This window comes from Lingula anatina, chromosome 8 (genome assembly GCF_051362555.1).
Source record: "Lingula anatina isolate TDL-2025a chromosome 8, LinAna3.0, whole genome shotgun sequence".
NCBI lineage: Eukaryota > Metazoa > Brachiopoda > Lingulata > Lingulida > Lingulidae > Lingula > Lingula anatina.
Genome location: NC_141774.1, coordinates 6,589,722 through 6,611,201, shown reverse-complemented (window position 1 = coordinate 6,611,201; position 21,480 = coordinate 6,589,722). Strand labels below are relative to the sequence as shown.

General features: G+C 38.2%; 1 protein-coding gene across 1 annotated transcript in view; it reads right to left on the bottom strand.

The window, feature by feature from the left end:
- Positions 1–19,527, bottom strand: part of LOC106181551 (two pore potassium channel protein sup-9) — a 54,908-nt gene extending 35,381 nt beyond the window's left edge. The window contains exon 1 of the mRNA XM_013565967.3: positions 17,458–19,527. Within this exon, the coding sequence (XP_013421421.1) occupies positions 17,458–17,740 (283 nt within the window). The 5' untranslated portion in view covers positions 17,741–19,527. The remainder of the gene's footprint in view (positions 1–17,457) is intronic.
- Between the last annotated feature and the right edge of the window lie 1,953 nt (positions 19,528–21,480).

The window sequence follows — 21,480 nt, the reverse complement described above, 5'->3', positions numbered from 1 at the left end:
AAACCCATTGATTTCCTCTAATTCTTTTGCCTCCAGCTCTGCATTGCGTCACCAAAACACAAATCCAAAATGATCGCCAAGAAAGCACGCTACATCTACTATTAAAGCCAATGTACTCCATCCCCATCGATTTGTACAGGTAAGCCCCGTCCTAGATTTTGACTCACGTTTCATCACGCTAACCTTATCCAATACGAATGAAATGAATGGCTGACTCTCTGTTTAATGCACCTTTGGTAAATTTACGCCACTGCTTCGTGGCGTCAACCCCCCCCCCACCCCCCACCCTCTCAAAAACATGATATTTAAATGAAGTCCCAATAAACTGCATCGGCAGTATAATCTGTGACACGTGAGGACGACGACCCCTAATCGATTCACGGGGTTAATGGCCTATGGTGACTGGGAATCTACGTACATAACACTATTAACCAAATCTTCTTGTCGATTTAATATTGAGAAATTCTATTTGACCTGAAACTCGGTGTGAACTTAATAGTACCTCAGAAGAATAGACAAGTTATTATCAACCTAGGTATCTGCGTTGGTAACTCAAATGACTCTTCAAGGAATAGATAAGACGTCACGTTTTCGATCTGAAGTTGGACAAATTATACCGATAGCCTGAAAATTGCAGTGCTCTTAAAGAAACTTGAAAAATATCAACGTTTTTATCAGCCTTGATATCAGGTATCTGCGTACGAGGAGTCGTCCTATCTCCACAAGAAATAAACAGGATGTTATCGAGAACTCGCCATCGATCGATTTGATGGAGAAGCCGCAACCAAAATGTCAACGTTTTCCGGCGCTGGGAAACCGCCATGGAATTACCCTCGCTTTAACCTTTATGACCTGACCAGTTGGATCTAACTTGATAGCTCCCTTGGTTTTAAAAAGGAAAAAGCTCGTTGTATTAGAAGCTAAACTAGGTTATTTAAACGTCCTTGTCCTTGTCCTTGTCAACTCTTAGGCCAACTTTCTTGAGCATACAATTACTTTCACTGGTGGTTATAGAGGGAAAAGGGGGGGGGGGATCTTCCCTTTCCAAACCAAACGGTGATGCTGCTTGCCCACGCATTAACTATTGGAAATTCTTATTATTATTATTATTATTATTATTATTATTATTATTATTATTATTATTATTATTATTATTATTATTGTCAAATCTGCAACCCCGAGGGCTGGATAAATACTTTGATTGTAACGTACTTGAATAAAATCCCTAATGAATAAAAATAAAAGAATGTTAAAAGACATATGTGAACAAACTTTTAAAAAAAAATAACAAGGTCAAAGATGAAATAATAATCTATAAGTCAATTTTGGAACTTGTATATCGCACTTGTTAAAAAGTCACTCAATGATAGTTTGGTTTTAATTTTAGATTTTATGCATACACCAGTATTTTAAACTAGAGAGTGGGGAAAAGTAATTTTATTATTTTTTTTTTACTCTTTAAAAAGGTTGAATTCGGACCACGTCCCTATTCAAAGGGCTGGTAGCATGCATGTACTGTACATGTATCTATCACCCCATTTCCATAGATTAGATCGACCTACTTTAGATCGACCTAACTCCCGGGGGGTTCACGCTAAATAGCTGTCAGCCGGGCGGACACGAAAGTTAAAGGCTCATTACAGCTTGTAGTAGGCGGGACGGACATTTAAGTCGGATTATCTGAAAGTAATCTAGTAAGACTCCCCGCGGGGATAGATCGATCTAAAATCTATGGGAATAGAGCCTATCTCTGACTCGGATACATTTATTACTATGCATAAAGGGCGATGTGGATAATAAAAGACCAATTACCAGCACATACGTCAATGTACAAGTCATGGACACAAAACAAAACACCATTTCAAGAAAATGACACAATGCTCAGCTGGGGATCGAAATTTTAAAAGAAATCTTAGAATTGGCATTTCCATCTGCATTTTTGTTGTCATTATTGGCAGAAAAAATTGCCATTGAGGCTCCCACCCACATGTGCATGCAGCTCTTCTCTACCATAGAATATAATACTTTGAAGAATTACAAAAGTCAAAGAGAATTTTGTGTTGGAGTTTTAGTAAAAAAAAAAATACAGGGGTCAAAAATGTCCCGTCGGAGACCGACCTTTAAGTGATTGTCATTCCCACAGTTATTTCAATACAAATTAGTTGCTTGTTTTATATAATCCTTTATGGTCCAGCTCAATAGAAATGTATTTAAAAGTAACCGTGTGGATCATTTTACTAACTGTAATATTAAAAGTTGTCTCTAAAATGTCCCGTCAGAGACATTTCAAATACCATGTTTTGACCCTTCAGCATTTTATGTAATAATGTGTCATGATTGCATGCGTTCTAAATGGTGCCCTCTGGAATTTTGCAACATCAAATGCTATTTGTAATAATACCACAATTAATAATAATGACTCAATTTGTTGTAATAACGCAATTCATAGTAATGATGTAATCACCGAGTACTGGTTCATGTATACCATATGTTCGGATGGCTTATAAATGATTTATTAACAAACAAACACATGCGTTTCTTTTGACATGGTATATAACGATTGATGACTTTATAAACTGATGTTTTATTATGTGTGCAGTACATATGTGTGCACGTACTAGTACAGTACTTAAAACTTAGGATATTGTATTTTAATTTATTTATATATTTTTATTTATTTATTTATTTATTTATTTATTTATTTATTTATTTATTTTCTTTTTTTTTTCTTTTTTGATAGATGGTTGGGTAGTCAGGAATATACAGTAAGTGCAAAATTTCACACTACCTTTTCCTACCTTTTCATACTCTAATTTACACCAATACGTATCTGCAAATGCTGTGTTAATGGGAGTTATACAACATACATCTCGTTTTCCACTTTATATTACACTAGTTTTGGGAGGGACAAGAGATAAAGAGGGAACCCCCCAAGTTAAGGGGCGGGGGGGGGGGGGGGCATATACCCAATGGGCCCTCTCCACTATCCGCCATTGCGGAGTAAACACCTTAAAGATATCCAAGCTTGCAATAACGCGCCATTATATGGTTTTTATTGGGTTTTCTCTCAACTGATCGCCAGTGTCAATCGATGAAAGAATTACGGACAGAGAGAAAAGACAGAGATACAAAGAAAGGAGAGTCGTGATGAACGAAGTGGTTCTTAAAACATTAACCACAGCGATGGACGCCAGCGAGTACCCTCCCGGTGTGATAGGAATGGTAGTCCTAGGAATAGAAGTCCTAGGGGTAATATATAATTTGTACAGGTTAGGGCTAGACGGAGTATTGGGGGTAATAAATGGGACGAATCCCACCTTTGCAAAGTAATGGGGAACGGACTACGGTTCCTAGCGGACTACCATTCCTGCCACAATAAATAAATTAATAAAAGCTGAGGCGGAAGATTTTACGGTAACATATTGATCTTTGCAAAATTCCGATTTAATATTGGCACGGTGCATTCTCACCCTAGTAGGCGATTGCTGGAGGACATAATATGTATTTATGCAAGTCATTCTTCATTCAAAATAACATTCAAGTTAAAGCATAAAGCTGTTTGATTTCGTTTATCGTGGATAATCAGGCTTTGAAAATAAAACATTTACTTTTACATTGAAAACACACACAGGAGAGATGTATACTTCGTAAAAAGGCGGATAGGCTCGTTCTAAGTTAAAACTTCTCAGCATGACTGGAAATCTTTCCTAGGAAAAAAAATCTCATATTTCAATCCCACTGTGTTTCATCTCGTGTGCTCCGTGTGCAGTGTGTTGATTTTACTTTCCAAGTATTGCTGAGCGCAGCTGTTCCGGCCACGACTCGCAAACACAACCAGTGTGCAAATTACCGAGATTATTCTAGAATTAATGTACATTGGCGACTTGAGGATTTTGATAATATGGAAGTGGGAGGGAGGGGGCAAGGGATAAACTTGACAAACACAAAGAAAAATAGCAGAGAAGGACAATTCCTTAACAATATGAAACACTTGCAGCAGAAACTGTTTGCAGGTTGTTGCAAAAAAAAAAAAATTGCTGCAAAATTGCAAGAGCATCGAAAGTTACATGTAGCAGCAAATTTGCAAAAAGTATTCGAATCTTTTCAAACTTAAAACAGTACATGCATGGTTAAATTCCTTCTTGCAAATGTGCAGCAAATTTGTGCTAACAATTTGCAATAAGTCTAATAACTGTAATATATAAGCTACGTACAGGGATCCCCATATTTTTTTGGTTTAGACTCGCTTTGCTTGTTAGTTGTTGTTTTTTTTTTCTTTTGGAGGCGCGGAGAAGAGGGAAAGGCTCATTTTGCCCTCTCCCCTCCCCCCCCCCCCCCCCCCCCCCCCCCCCCCCCCCCCCCCCCCCCCCCGCTCTTGAATCCTTCATTTCTGACGTCATTCCGGTGGCTACCAGTATATATAATGTTTATATCCGAGGTAGAAATGACGATTAAAACGGATATGTACATGACATCATGTTATCATTCCAGTTTGGTATCTTTAATAAAAACCCATATATGCACGTCTGTTACACGTCTGTCTGTCTGTTCGTCCGTCTGCCTGTCTGTCTGTCTGTCTGTCTTTCCGTGATAATTTATAATGTGACATTTAGTAAAATCAGTAAGTTTTACAGAAAGATCTACCACTTTCAAATATCGCTTTGGGACCATCTTTTCTTAAATAATACTCGAAACAGGAAATTGCGGGTTATGCTAGGCACATATTCTGTGCTAGTGTTGGTATTCCGATTCAGTCAAGATTTACGTACGTGGGTCGGTGACTGAACAGCTAGGTTCGCGTTCTTGAACCTGAGAAATGAGGGCAATTGCAAAGCAGATACGAGGCGTTTTTTTATGTTTTCATGATGTGTTTTCTTATGTTCTCCCACGTTCACAACTTTTATTGCTGTGTTTACAAGGTTAATTATACAGCACGCAACGGATAATTTCACGCGGGCGTTATTGGAATAATAATTTAGTTGAATTATCTTGAATACCTAGGGCGGTTGTCATTACTGTGAGATATTCCGGAAATTGCGGTTCACTTCTTTTCTGGATAAATCAGAAATAAACTGTTAAAATAACCAATACCACAATTAGACAAAAATACTTGTCATTACTTTGTTTTCAAAATTTACATGTGATTTTCGCAGGTTCATTTATCTAAAGTCACAGTAGATTATACATTTTTGGTCTGAGAATTTAGACTAAATTCCTGTCTTAGTGTACCTGTTTCATAGAAAGACTAAATCGCTTTAAGCCCATGGCCTCCGTTTCACAAAACAATATTAAATCTTTTGTTGACTTGGATGTGTGCATGTGTCCATGAGATTACTAGTGCTGTGGCACTGTTCCTGCTGGGGTAAGGCCGCATTCAGAACCGAGGACTAACTACTCCGAGGATCAAATATGGCCGATCCAATTGAATAGTTTCCCACGGGGAATCTATTCAGTGTTTATTAGCGGATTAGACGTCAAGGTTTTTAGTGGGTCGCCATATTTGACCCTCAGACTGGTTAGTCCATTGTTATTCTGTTGTTCTCAGGTATGACAAATTTCACATCCTTTGTGGTTGGGACGCTCTTGTACCTTTATTGTCGTAAGCGACTTTAATTTTTTTTAATTTTTTTAATTTGTAATCTTTCCTTAAAATGACACCTAGGTGAAATAGTCTGCATGGAATAAAGTCGACTTAGAGGAATACATTTTATGGGGCTTCAATAAATACGTGTATTAGGAAATAAAACAATTCTTGTCGTTCGTCCGCAGGCTGTTCCGCGTACATGTGCCGCTGTCAAGCTGATTTCGGTATCAAGGTTGTAAGATCCTTGTTTAAGGGTTTAGGGTTTTGTTCAGACGCTTAAAAATTATGCAAGATGTACAGTGAAACGCTTTTCCGGGAGACGCAATAATGCCGACCACAATTCTCAGTAGAGATGGGCTAAGAGAGTTTTTGTATTATAAAGAGTGCACTAACACTATTTAGGGCTTATTACATCCACCGACAACACTCTCTCTATGCATAATTGCATAAAATGCGTCATCAGTGTTGGGAAAAAAACAATATGAACTTCAATATGATTGGAAAGCTTCCAATTATCTCTGCATTATAACACATTCATTGTCTTCAGAATATGCTACAGATATCCCCTGAGTGAATAGTATTCATGTTCTGCTTCAATGCTGTCACTGAGGAACACGAAGTAACTGTATATATATATGTACACGCAGAAATAACGTTTCGTTTTGATCCCCTGTCTAACCATATATCTATTTATTGTTTTCGACATGACAGTGAACCTAAAAATCAGCCCAAAAACCGCACGATATATTTCAAGATATTAGTTTTACCATTTTAGAACAAATAAAAGATTTCATTTTGCAGTCCATTGCAACGCCACTCGACAATGCCAAGGATCTGATAATTCAGGTAAGCATTCCTTATCATATATCCTTCCAAAAGGTCAGCACATTTCAGTGTTCTCATTCCAATTACCTTCATCTTAGATCGAATAATTTTTCTTCAGTCACGCACAGTACATTTCTTTTTTTTTCATTTATTCTAGTTATGAATAGTCATTTCTCTTTTTTCGCCATATTTTAACGCAGTGTGTAGATATATTCATCAGTGTCATTGTTTATGAATGATATTAAGAGAATATACTTCATACTTGTACTAGGTACACCGTTGATAAGCCTAAACCCAGATGTTTATTCGGTATCACGTCTTCCCGTCGACTGTGTAAAATGCTGAAGATCTCTATGGTACGGTAGTTTTTCGCTAAATTCGAACAGAACTATTTGGTAGTAATACGCCTACCTAAAGCATCACTCTGTCCTTAGTTTGTTTGTTGTTTTTTTTTATTGTATTTAATTTGGTAAAATCTGCAAAAATAAATTTAAAGGTATTGAAAGTAGGTCGGTATCTTTCAGAATGAAAGTGACTGTTTAAACTGCAACTACAAGCGGAACCGGAAGTGAGAGGGGCGTGGCTTAATTGACGCACGTGTCGCGTAACATTACAGAATGTCCCACATTTCTTAACTACGGGAGGTGAGAAACATAAGGGGAAATAGCCTCGATTCTTCTTGGCGTCCTGTCGTCAAAGAGTGAATGTTTTGTACTATTTCGTTTAATACCTGTGGCTCAGCATTTTTCATAACTATTTTCGATGAAATCGAACACCTTTCTGTGCGTTAACCCAGCAGCGATCGCGATATAGAAGGGAAAATGATAAGTGCGGCTTGTTTGTGTTTCATTATATTTGTTAATTATATCTCTGGGGTTCATCACTTCATGGCGAAAACGTGATAACTTTGGCGCACACCTGCGAAAATACCTGTTAGATGATATCGAACATGTAAAAATAAGTATACATGGTGTAGCCTGTGTGTGTGTGTGTTTGTGTGTGTGTGTGTGAGAGAGAGAGAGAGTTTCAATTAAATTTCAATTAAGTAAAATACACATCAATTGCCGTGGTTCTAATTTGCCCATGTACATTCAATTCTGCATACGACCCCTATGAGCTTACGAAACACACGTGTACTTGCAGATATGAATTATTTTATTACGTGAATAGCCAATTTGTGCAGAACGCATGGGAAACACTTGTTTACTGTGGCACAAATTACGTTTTTTCAGCTGTAATACACAAGTTGTTGTGTCTGTACCTGTAACTGCACGAAAAACAGCTCCTTTGTCAAAATGGCTGACTTTTTTTTTATCAATTCACCACCTTATATACGCGCCAGTGATCGTGATGATCGTTGTTTCTATATGCCTAAATAACCTTCGTGCTAATAACTTGATAATTGCAAAAATTGTTATATTTCTGAATATTCATGCCCGCTGTGGAAGAGATGTTTTCATATATTTCTTTTTTAATAAGACCAACGTGGTAGTTAATTGGAAAAGGTTGTCGTCGTCTTTTTGCCGAACTGTTATTGACTCAAGTATACATATAACGTACAAGCATGGAACCTTTTATTTGTAAAACTCGCTTCTCCTTCTCTCTCTCCAACTTTCGACACACAAACACACACACACACACACACACACACACACACACACACACAGAGAGAGAGAGAGAGAGAGAGAGAGAGAGAGAGAGAGAGAGAGAGAGAAAAAAAAGAGAGAGAGAGAGAGTATCCGACTACAATAAAACCTTCAGTCGATGAAAATTAACCTAGTCGATAATTTTCCTCGATAATCTCAACTGTCCATTATTTACCCACTTTAGTTTAACCATTAAAATCAAATCAATGAATATTTGAATTGGGATGGATCCTGCCATTACCAAATATGCTTCTATAATTTACAACAACTGCTCATGCGGGCGTTCTGTAATGTATATATTGACCATACTGATAAACGGAACAACAAATTTCTCTGTGATTCAACATTCTGGACCAATGATTTCTGAATTTTCCTCTGTGGCCTATTTCACATGATGTCTTTTGACTGAAAACTGGTCTAAACATTTAGACCAAACTTTAGTCGACTTTGGCCCTAGACAAATCTGTATCGGTATAATTAAATGGCATATTGCATTTTTTACAAAAAAAAATTCCTTGTTAAATATTTCAGGCCAGTGCGTGTTTTATTCAAGAGGACTACACTTGGGTTAACTCCAACGAAAGTTGGCCATATTTTGGGTTAAAGTTCAGATCAATTGACGGGCTAAAGTCATTCTGTGGCAACTGCCACTGACCCTGATCTATAGCACATTGATAAATAGTTGAATAAGACGTGTTATTTGTATGTCTAAATATCAGTGACAAAAACAAGACTCTTAATTACCTTATTACGCATTTTACTATATTATTTGAGCTTTGGCATTCAAATTTATCCGTTGCAGGTGTGACACATATTTCAACGTATTTTTCATATGCAGTGCATTGAACCCTTGCATTGCATCATTTATTTAGAGTGACAAAACAATATCAGCGTTCTAAATTATACATATTTCAATTAAGTACTGCATGGATCACTCGTTCAAGCGTCCAAAAAGGCAATCATAAATGAAATATCAACACCGCCATATTGATGCGTGATTTCTGTGGTCAAATGATCGTGTGTTGCTTGCATATCTAAACGGCAAACGCGTTCCAATTATCACGCTATACGACTAAGAAGCACGACATTTCAAATCCCATCGCTTCGATCATTTACGTGTTCGAGATGCTCCTAAAAGCAATAACACACCTGCCTAGCATGTTACATAATGGGGCAGAATTTTCAATACAAGATAATATACTGGTAAAAAAAAAGACCTAATAGAATTTGTCATGCTAAGGCGGTACACGAAAAGCAGTGCTCTCACATTAAGGCTTTTTTTTTTAATAAAAGGCAACGCTACATACATGAGTAGTTATTGTGATAAGTTGATAACACTTAATGGTCTTCATAACTGGGATAGGTTTATCGTTTAATCTCTTGTAAAGGTGATAAAAAATAAAGTAAATCGTTTTTGAAGAAAAAAAACATGTTTTCTACCTATAAGACCATTTGGTAAAGGTTTAAATGGAACGTTTTGTCTCTTATACGTGTATGTATATAGCACGTTTCGTCTATTTAAAAACGATCTTCTGACGTAATTATTATTATCTCAAAATATTATTTTAGTTACGGTGCTGTATATGACAGAAACATGAAAGAGGACAATCTTACAAATGGGAAACACGGGACTAACTTAACAGACCACTCATAGTTTTTTTCCTGGTTACAAAAACCATTTTAGCTGCATCACACTTGTAATTGCACGAAGAAGAATACCATGTCTATACACCGGATACGGGTCGCCATGTAGAGGCGTACGTTTGTTGTGCTGAATTAAAATCTTACAAAAAAACGCATCTCTTTTCCAAAATCGGAGCGTTATGCGGATAAGAGAACAACAGCTTCTCCTGTTAGAGAACATGCAATCTTCTGAGTTCTGCTTATCAATTTAGAGACAAAAAAATTGCAATATGTACACACAATTTCCTTTTCATTCTGCCTGGTTTGTTACGAGGTCCTAAATTGAGATCTATTTATTTTGACATTCAAAAGAAATATGATTAAACTGGGACATTTGTGATTCTGACAGTCAGTAGTAGATTACGCCACAGACAAATTCTTCCTACATAAATTTAAGGGCTAACAACTCTTCATTTTGGCGAGAAAAGTGCCAGTAAACGAATTTTCCTGGAAGTGAACGGTAATTCCCCTATACTTGCCAAAGGTTTTGTGAATTCATTCCGACATTCCAAGTTAATTGATTATTATTTTTAAAAAAGAGTTTGCTTTTAGTTATAATCTCTGTGTTAATTGTTAAATTTTGAATCTGATACGAAGAGTTGTTGTCTCTTTATTAAGTCACGGCTCGATATAAATTAGATGCGATATTTTGACCTATTTGCAAGAATGCAAAGCGCTATCCTAACTCACTTGTAAACCTAGCCATTTCAATATGACTGACCGTTTTTTTTTTTTTTTTTTTTTTTTTTCTTTTTGCAAAGTGCACTGCAATCGATTGGAACAAATGAGCAAATTTGCATCTTATTAGAGCACCGCAAAGAATATACAATAAAAAACAGTGCCCGCTGCGATGTTTTGAAGCAAACCGCGCGGCCGCTTACTGTTACTGCTTCCACACTAGCAAAGAACAGAGGCAGGTGTAATGGATACCCCGGAGTGAAAAAAAACGATGACAGAAAGGAAAACGAATCCTGTTCTGACATACTGTCTATTACAATATACTGACAAAGCTAACACGAGAAGTTGAGGAAGAATATTCGACATGAAAAATAAAAGACTACCCTTTTTTATTTATTTTCATTTATTATTATTTTTGATTTTTTTTTTTATATCTCGTATTCTTGTAGGACCATTTACGTCGTCAGTCTTTTCGCTCTGTTAATTCTCACGCGCAGAAACCACACGCTCTTGTTTGCAATACAAGCACATCCCAACCACTGACACGCGAAGTTGAAGAACAATAATCGCCACAAAAAATAATAAAAAGAATATCGTTTTGTATACCTATCACTTTTTCTTGTATATCTTGGCCCGTGCTCATGGGTTGAAACCATATGCTCTTGTTTGCAAATCAGAGCATATGTTGCCGAGAGATAAAGAGCTACTGCAAATTGCTTCAAGTGGAAGGTTATTTATAGAAACGCGTTGTGCGGTCGTTAAAAACCCACGCTTGTTTATTCTCTCTCTCTCTCTCTCTCTCTCTCTCTCTCTCTCTCTCTCTCTCTCTCTCTCTCTCTCTCTCCAATAAAAGGGAATAAAGTAAAATAGGGAAAAAACTACCGTAATTCAGAACAAGATAATAGCAAATTTACTTCAATTTAGAGACCAACTATTATTGCTCGATATTAAAACGGGTATCGCCGTATCATTAGCAAGAACGCATGGCTTGCGATCAACTTCAAATTACAGTTACAGTAGAAGACGCGTGCGTGCGTGTGTGCGTACGTGCGTCCCATTCGTGAGAGTGCATAGATCTATGCGTTTGCCACATCTACGCTACGAATTATGCCTATCACGTTCACTTTCTCCTTGAGATTCATTTCAAGTTTTCCAATTCATTAATTAATTAATTAATTTATTTATTTATAAACGTACTTATTTATTTATCTATATATTCAAGTACCTATTTATCCCCTTATTCTTTCTTACCAAGCCTTTTACCCGTAAAACACATGCAGGAAATGGTGGCACCTAATAAATTGTACTTTCAAGCACAAGCAAAACTTTATGTAATCCAAGCTTCTGAAACGTCACTAAAGACGTCATCGATTTCCTCTTTTGTCATCCACACTTAAGAACAAATCCGACATTATTCTCTACTGTTATTCATAATTAACATACGACGTGATTTTTCGTTGTGCCAAGAAAGAGAGAGAGAGAGAGAGAGAGAGAGAGAGACGGTCTACTACATGCTTCAAGCAATTATTCTGAAAATCTAACTGTCAATACAGCAAAAGTTTCAACTAGCCTATAGCCTAATCCAATTAAGCAAAACCATCACTGTAGGCTGCACGAGCTGCGTGTGCGCGCGCGTGTGTACCGGTATGTGCATGCAATACTGCCTGAACGCCTCACTTGACCTTAAATCTATATAAACACCACTTTCACGCCAACCTCATCTCTGCACTTTTCAGTTCATCACAAACCCTCCGTACACGCGCTCCAACGAGATATTTACCATTCTCAAGTTTCCTGTTTTGTCGGGTAAAATTCGCCTCGTGGTATTTATATTTAAGGACCCGTTGATTGAGCGATCTTCTCGCCCGATAGGTGGGGTGACGACCCCAGTTCGAGTTCAACATCGATTGAGCCTTACTGAGGAGTTTCGGCAGCGTCCAGTGTGTAATTTCAGTAGAAATGAAGGAAACTCTTTAGTCAATAGCTTGTCAAAAAAAAAAAAAAAAAAAAACTAGCTGGTATTCTTACAGCTTGACTACCCCAGGGAATTGTGGGGCAGATATGTAATGACAGATGCAACATCCCATCATTCTCTGTTGTGCTCAATTAACCCCCCTCCTCCCACGCCCCCACCCCACCCCCCAGAGAAGTATTTTAGGGGCGGATCCAGAGAAATTTTCTGACGGTCTTTCAAAGGGTCTTTGTTGATCCAGCATCCATTGTTGACCTTGAGGAAAAAAAAACAGACAATCGTCAATGTAAACTTGAAAATCTGACCGTCTTCCAGAAGATCCAGAAGACGACCTTAATCTGTCCCGGATTCTGGTTATATATCTAGTTTATCTATTGAAGGCAGATATATGGCAAATTTAAATTGTATCTTCCCCATAGCCTTCAGTAAGAGACTGGATTGGTCGGTTCGGTAATTCTGGGGGCAGATTTGCCTTTCAGATTTGATCGAGTGATGATTTCACCCCTACAGCTACATGTATATCATTGCGCCTGTCCTGGACTAGTTATTTGCACGTTTTAAGTGCTTTTGGCGCGTTGTTAAACAGTAGCGATGATAGGGGTTAAGCGTTGATTTAGCTGCGCAGAGATGATTTATCTAACGTCTATATCAATTCCACGTTCTGTCTAACTTTGTTTGTTCGTGTTTTTTTTTTTCTTATTAATGGCTGGTAAAAAAAATCATTCCATCTATGGCATAGGGAATAGTGATGACGATGCGATGTTCAGAATTTGAATTATCAAAATACGTGTCTGCAAAATAGTAGTCTTTTCCTTCAAAGGTGGTTGCTTTTTAATTCGCTTGATTTAATATTGGCTACGCATGAAATGATACCGAAACTGGGTCGCCTAGATACAATGATAAGTGATATAGTCTATGTGTATTCTGGCCATACTTAACAGGCGTTAGCTTTTATAACATCAGTTTACTTTTATCATCAACTTTATCGGCTGTCACTCATTAAGAGTATGCCCTAAAGAACATTACTTTTATACGTTTTTGTATAAGTCATCACATCTGTATATTTTCATCAGATTTACCGGCTGTGTTGGTTAAGAAATAAATCTGTAATACACGTACATAGCGCACACAAACTAAAACTTTACGTAAGTCGAGCATCTGAAACGTCACTAAACACGTCATCGATTTCCTCTTTCGCCATCCACACTATGGAACAGCTCCGGTAGTATTTTCTACTTTTAATCCTATTTAGGATATGACGTGTGGGTTTTTCGTTGTGTAGAGAGAGAGAGAGAGAGATGGTGTACAGAGTCTACAGAGATTGCCACGCCTAAGGCTATATCTAAATGTGGCGTGTGTAAACCCCTTTAAAAAACACACAACATGACTCTAGTAAAATGCCTCCTAGTAGGGTGTCAGATTAACGCTTCACACCCAATTACTCCTTACACTTGCGTCTCGTTTTCCTTTTCAAAACTTCACAGCTTAAACCTGATGGAATTTTGCCTCTAGTAAAGAACCACAACATCGCATCACGTAGGTGGTCGTCATTATTCTAGAAGACAGTCCGCCCCTTAAGTGTTTTACAATTCAGCTACTACACGCGCGATTAAACTTCCTTTCTGCTTTTTTGGAGCAGAGAATAGATTCACAAGTGTATTTAAAGTGTATTTTCTCTTCGCGTTTACAAGCACATCGGTTTATTTATTGATTTATATATTTTTCGTGTTAATGAGCGATTGAAGTGCACATATGAACAAAAAACATGCATGGTCACGTTATGAATATGTGAATTGCGCCTTCAACGGCTGAGTCGGTGGGAAAACACAGCTTCTCGTTCTCCCCCCCCCCCCTCCAAAAAAGGGGGGGGGTGTTACCTAGCGAAACGATAGGAAGGAAACACCAGACACCAAGCAATTTTCCATTTCTCTGTCTTCAATCTTAGTGTTAAACCGTCTATTATCGTATAAAAAGCAATGGTCATTTGTCAAACCTACGCCATGTTAACAGTGAAACTGAGACCTAGAATATTTAATAGAGTCATCCCTTAACTTCCCAATACATATCTTTTACTGTTTCGCTGTTTTCTAATCATAACATATTTCACCCCTGACATCGCCGATCCAACTAGAAACGGTCCATGATTTACTCAGAGCATATTATTATTTTCATTCCATCTACACATATCAAAAGCTTCAAATGTGTCCGCTGTTATATTTCCATTTCATTACTATTGTTGCAGTCGAAATTACTCTCTGCATCATTACAGGGTCTTGTTATTATTCAAAATTACTTTCATTATACCGTCGGTGGGCGTGATTCTTAAAAACACGGTCCCCTATGACGATTTAGAGCACCAAGGCGGTATATTGTTACTTAATGTTTTTGTTATGCTTACAGGAATGTGAAAACGAAAACGGTAAGGTACCACGTATTATGTGATACTCCAATGTCACCTTCGTCGGGTGATGTGTTTTCGATTTTGGAACTACGTGTATTAATTTAGGGCTCATTTGACGAGTTTTACACAGAGACTTAAGCGTCAGGTGCTTAAAGGGATAATAACTCTTCTTTTTGGCCAAAAAAAATGAATTTTCCTGGAGTAAACAACAATTTTCCCGTACTTATCAATGGTAAATGAATCCATTTTTACATTCAAAGTTAGTCCCTGTTTTTTTCTAAAAAGTTTGTTTTTTGTTATAATTTCTTAAGAGATTATAACAGAGTATAGCCATCAGTGGAGGTCACGTGGTCTAAAGGCAAGCTCAAATATCAGAATAACAGCTATAACTGCCGTTTTTCTTGTACAACAGAATATATTATATTTCTATGAGTTGTTCACAATGTTTTTATTGTGAAATATAGATTTCATACGAAGAGTTATTATCCCTTTAAATGTCGTTAATATTCCACAAGTCAGTTGTGAACCCTGTGAAAATTTGTCTCATTTAATGCTCACTTATTGTTCTCAATCTGTCCTAGAATATAGTGTTTTTTTTCTTATTTAATGAAGAATGTTCTTTGTCTGTTCTAAGACATTCTAAAGGACTTCCCAAAAACAGTTCTCAAACTGTTACATTCATTACAGAACAACATTAAAACTGTAAAAAAAAAAACCCACCTATTATAGAATAGGTTGAGAACCGTAAGTGAACGATTCTTCGCAAGGGGAGAGAGGCGACCACACCCACCACATAAAAGAGGTGGGAATGGGGGGTAGCTTACAAACAAGACGTAAACCATATGCATGCACATAAGAACGAAAAGACCGCTATTTTGATCATCTAAAGAGAGACAAGTTGATCCCAAATTTGGCAAAATACGTCATTCCAACTTATTTCTAATCTAAGCGTTCCAGATAAATGGATGCCTCAGTTATAGTCTCCAAGCATCCAAGACTAATTACAATTATCAGTGGCCGGAAAGTGCATTTCCCGATTAATAAATTGCATTATTAATTCATAACTTCGGAATGAGGCTCTTTTTCGCAATTTTAGAATGATGTCAAGGTTATCAAAAGGAAGACAACTGCATCAATAATAATAATAATAATAATAATAATAATAATAATAATAATAGCATCAACGAGTAAAAAACCCATAATAATCAGAAACAAGCCACAGGTAACGATAAAAATGAAACAAAGATGTAATCCGCTGCAAATCGCACACGTGTAACACAACAATGTCAATAATGTTAGTATACAAGTAATTGCGATGCGTATAAATTATTCAGACGATAATGACTTGTAGTATTCGATCTATTGCAAGGTGTTTAGGTCGAGCGAGTTCAGAGGATAATGGGACTATTCTGCTGTTATTTGCCCTCTCTAATTAAATGTAACAGGACGGCTGAAGATACAACAATACAAGCCGGGTCTGTTTGCTTTCGATATCTATGACAAACGTTTGTTTGCGTGGTCGTGTTGATGTTTGTGTGTGTGCGTGTGTGTGTGTGTGTGTGTGTGTGTGTGTGCAGGTGTGTTCCTGCATGTGTATGTGCGAGCGCGTTTGTTGTCTGTATATGTGCGTGTGTGTACCTGTATATGTGTGTATACGTGTGCGTGTGTGTGTGTGTGTGTGTGTGAGAGAGAGAGAGAGAGAGAGTGTGTGTGTTTTGAATCCTTGCAACCTCGCCAAAAAAAAAGGGTGCAACTGTTGATGAACCATCTTACGGGTCGATATAATTATTACGCTAACGCACAGGAGATTAAAACAATGCGTGTTTATGCGCGTGTTTTTGCACGTGCAGGCGTGTTTCTTGTGCGTACGTACATGTACTCATATGGAGTGCATTTCTTATAATAGATCAATATCTTGTCGGAGAGAAGATGAAAAGCCAGTAATAAGTCCACTATACGCCTACGCTGACGGACTTGTGACGCAAGGCAGTGGTACACTGTGGTAATGTTACAAGTAATCAGTTACTTGTAGTACGTACTTTACACTGAGAGAGAGAGAGAGAGAGAGAGAGAGAGAGGCTTAACTATATTCTTCACTCGAACGAGAGAGAGAGAGAGAGAAAGAGAGAGAGAGAGAGACTCAGAAACATTCCCCACTCGAGCTAAATAATCCCTCAAGTTCATCGACACCCCGAGCATGCATTTCGTCTATAGATGCAAAAACAGATGTATATTTCTAGTCCATAACCAAATAATACCAGGCGATTAATCAAGCGAAAGAGAAATGCGGTATCTTCCATACAAATACTCATACCAACCCCATATCTATCTATATCTGAACACCGACTGTATCTACATAAGCCGATATATGATCCAGGCATAACTCAAAGCTCGTGCTAAAATATCCTTCCTGTATTATTGTACTTCTTCGCATCATCGGTTAATATTAAATACTAGTGCAGGATATAGCACGCCCGTTGGAGCAAAGAGAAGCATGCTTAATCCCAGCGGCCGTTTATACATGAGTAAAGTTGGATAACAGAACCTAAGCCCTAAACAGAGTCAAGGGTCTTCGATACAATGCGCTCGCTTATGTCAGGGCTCTAAGCTCCCTAAGATTGTTGACTAGACGTCAAAGAAAATGAGTGTAATATAAATATGCACTTACCGATTGTGGTTATAACGGTAGTTGCGAAGTAAAAAGCCCCGGCAAATTTCCACTGTATTCCAGCCTTGTGCGGGATCGACCGTCGTACATTTTTCCGTAAAATTTCAAAATCTTGTTCCGTAATGTTGTATTTCTTTTTGATGGCCTCCTCCTCATTTTCCAGTCGGGATTTCTCCCTTTTCTCCTCGTCGGATTCGAGAGCGTCGAATACAGCCGCTCCGACGAGTAAATACGTGAACGTGCACACGATTAAACTTAACGTCCTTACGTTTTGTTTCTTCATTCTGTGAACATGGACATCCTAAATTCGCACCATGTGACCTTTGTCTTATCTACCTCGCGCAGACGACAACTTGAATCAACCAGAAGTGCCTTTCTTTCCAAACTACACCTGCTCCTTCTGGCTTGAATTCATTTTTTGAGCAGACGATAGTCGCTTCCTTTGTGTCGTACTTATATCGTCTGCTGCTGGTGGTTTCGTCTTGAATTGACAGACGATGATGTTTTTGAATAGCAGGTTATGTATTTACAGGAGTATCCCAGCTTGCTTCTAACACCGAAGCAGACGCACTTTCCTCTATTCTTTCTCACACTAATCGTCTGCTTCTGTTGATGGTTATTTCAACTTGCTTCAGTGAGGTTACGGCTAAAAATAGATCATTACATTTGCATACTTGATTTAGCAAAATGCCTCCATGCAGCAATAACACGTTAGACATAGACCCTATTTAATCATTTTCGCATCGATATTTTATTTTTTTTTTTTTTTAATCACCTGTAATTCGGAGATCATAGGTTAGAGATGAATCACATGAACGCACTGAGAAGCGAGAGGTTTTTCCGGTAGCCGACCTATCAGAATAGCACGAGGATTCCCTTCATCGAGGCAGCTAATATTTTCATATAAAATATTACAAATTGGCGTATCGACCTTGTAGTGTGAGCAGCTATAGCCGCTTTAGCTGTTTTACCCTTTACGTCCGATAACGCTATTTCCGTGCACACAAACTACAATATTATACTGTGCTATATTGGTGATGAAGGCGACTCAATGGAATGGCATGGAAGACGTGATGAGGGTATCTCTTTTGTGGTATTTCTCGGAATTTATACCCATGATCTAACCGAGCCCGTATTCCTTGGAAATACACATAGACCGCAGTATACTCTCCTCGGCTGGCGAGTTGGGGGAAATTCAATAATAGCTGACAGTAGACAAAATATGGTTATCGCTTCTATGAAATTTCCTGGAATAATGCCCTCCTTTATGAAATCGGTAGCGCTCCTTGGTTTATGTGTACAGAGCCAATACTGTAGCTCTTTGTGTCCATGCGCCCGGTACAACTCAATAATTACATGTGCTAAGCTGGCGATATATACGGTTAACGTTTCAATGAAATTTCCTGTGATTAAGCCTCACCTAGCGGGGTGTCGTCTGCTACACATCGCGAAGCGTTCCAGTGTCGTCTGCTGCCGTCGGAAGACGTCTGTTTGATGGTTAGGTCTACACCGGGAGTGTAAATGACAGATGGCTGCCATAAGGTAGACCGGTGGGGTCTATTTTTAGTACACTCCCATTCCTCGGAATGGATCCTTCACCGCAGCTGAACATAAATCCACACGTAGGAGTCGGTCCACGCGCTGCTTGATATTCCTAGTTTCTACCGTAGAATCACACCGTAGATAAATAATCGTGAATATAATCTCTCTCGTCCTTTGTCCGTGTTATGTGTACAGCTGGCAGGGCGGTCCAAGTACGTACACACACACACACACACACACACGTACGACACGCCAAACGTGTGTCCGATACGATGGCCTCTTACACCCTACGCACACGCGGATCCAAGGGTTATTTCTTCCCTCCTGTACATCCTCCAAACCAAAATAAAGTCACCTATTATACCATCAAGGCCAGAGTATCCATTTGAGGTCCACGCTTGCGAGATAATACAGAAACAACACGCTGCAGCCGTCTAGTTAATCACCTGCATAGCGTTCTCTAGAAATGATACACGGTGTATTAAGTGTAGGCCAATACTAGTGCTATAGTGCTGCAGTAGCTTTCAAACAACGATGCGCTAAAATGGACAGATTTCAACCCAGCTTGCGCAGGCAATACGGGTCGCCTACTTAACTTGTGGGAATGGATGGATATATGAACATGTTATCGATTTCTCTGTTAGGCGTGCGGCGAAGCCTCGACCAGTCTGTAATGGTGTAATCTACTCGAAGCTTGAGTTATTATTTTTGCAGGGGCTGATTGAGTTGGGGTGACGCGCATAGCGGTGGGTTATATTTACTACATGTTTGGTATTTTAGTGCTTTTTTTTCTATTATATTCATGTTAATTTTTTTTCGAAATATTTATGTCCCTCTTCCTCCCTCCCTTTCAAATTTGCCTCAGTTTTATTCTCTCTCTCTCCCTCTCTCTCTCTCTCTCTCTCTCTCTCTCTCTCTCTCTCTCTCTCAACATGCGTTCATTCACAACTTTGACAACATATTCGACATATATAAAGCAGCATTTATTACATTATGTACAGACAGACACCGGTAGATAAACTTCTATCAGAAGAAGTAATGAAAACAGAAGGGAGAGAGAGAGCTTAAATGTAACAAGTTCATTGCCTTGCCTGCAGGATATCCAAAAGGAAGTCCCCCTCCTCTACTGTCAATAATTATTTATTTATTTATTTATTTATTTATTTATTTGCTTATTTATTTTGGTTGGGATGAAATTTGCCTAAAGCTCTTTTAACACGAGTCTTGCTATTATTCAGAGCATGAATTCTGCCTCACTCCCACTAATTTGTCACAAAACAAAATGATGCAATATTCGAAGTTTACCATACTGTATGAATGTATGGATTTGATGTTGACTGTGGAATATTCTCAGTACCCCAACTTTGATGGGGTCCGGAGTAAAAATGGGCAAAAATTCGTGCTCCAAGCGGTCGCAATCCCGGTAATACATGATCTTAAATCTGAACAAAATTTTTTTCGACTCAGAATTTCCTCACTCTTATGTAAGGATCGAGAGATGAGTACGAATTTTTATTTATTTATTTATTTATTTATTTATTTATTTATTTATTTATTTATTATTTCTTAGGATAAGAAAAGGGGGTATGAGGGTGGGTTATCCTTAAAGCTGTCCCTGAACACAAATACATATTAAAACCCAGGTGTTTTAACCCTGTAATGAGACAGGAACAACGATTAATTCTCTGTAAACTGAGCGCTCGGGGAAATCAGCGTTTCACTGCTGTGATTAAGTCACTCTTCTTTATTCAATTTCACATTTAACCACCACAGAATTTTCACAGATTCCTTTGTTTTTTTATATGCTCAAAAAACCAACGAGCATGAATGACACATTTTCTTCACCTGTACAATGTTTTTAAGTAAAATATTTTTAATGCGTTCGCAATACTTGTATCAAATTTTTTAGTGAAGACCCACTGCATTCAAATCGAGAAAAATAGAACGTGATTATTTATTCCCCACTGCACTTTGCCTTAAATTTTAAATTCAACTGTGGGGGATGTCCTTGATTGATTTAGACATGGCTGACGCCGTACTAACAATTTTAATATCCTGCTCGGGAAAACCATCGTATACTATTTTCCGTGATCAGGTTTTCTAGATATCCAGTTTCATTTAAATGAATACCGCAGTCAGATCAAAATCCAGTTAATTTCAGATCTGAATAGAATTGTAATTAGAATTGTGATCAGAAAGCTAATTAGGTCAGATCAGAAAATTGGTCGAATTTTGACCGGGTTTGCGTCGTTCAAACGAATGCCAACTGGTGTGACAGGAATGGTAGTCCTTGGAATGGAAGTCCGGGGTCCTATATGATTATAGTACAGATTAGGGTTAGTCTGAGTATTGGGGTTAGTATATAGCGCGGATGTCGCCTGTACAAAGTAATGGGGAACGGATTACGGTTCCTAGAGCGGGCTACTATTCCTGTCACGCCTGATGCGCCACACCTACACGAATGTTTACCATCTGCTTTAG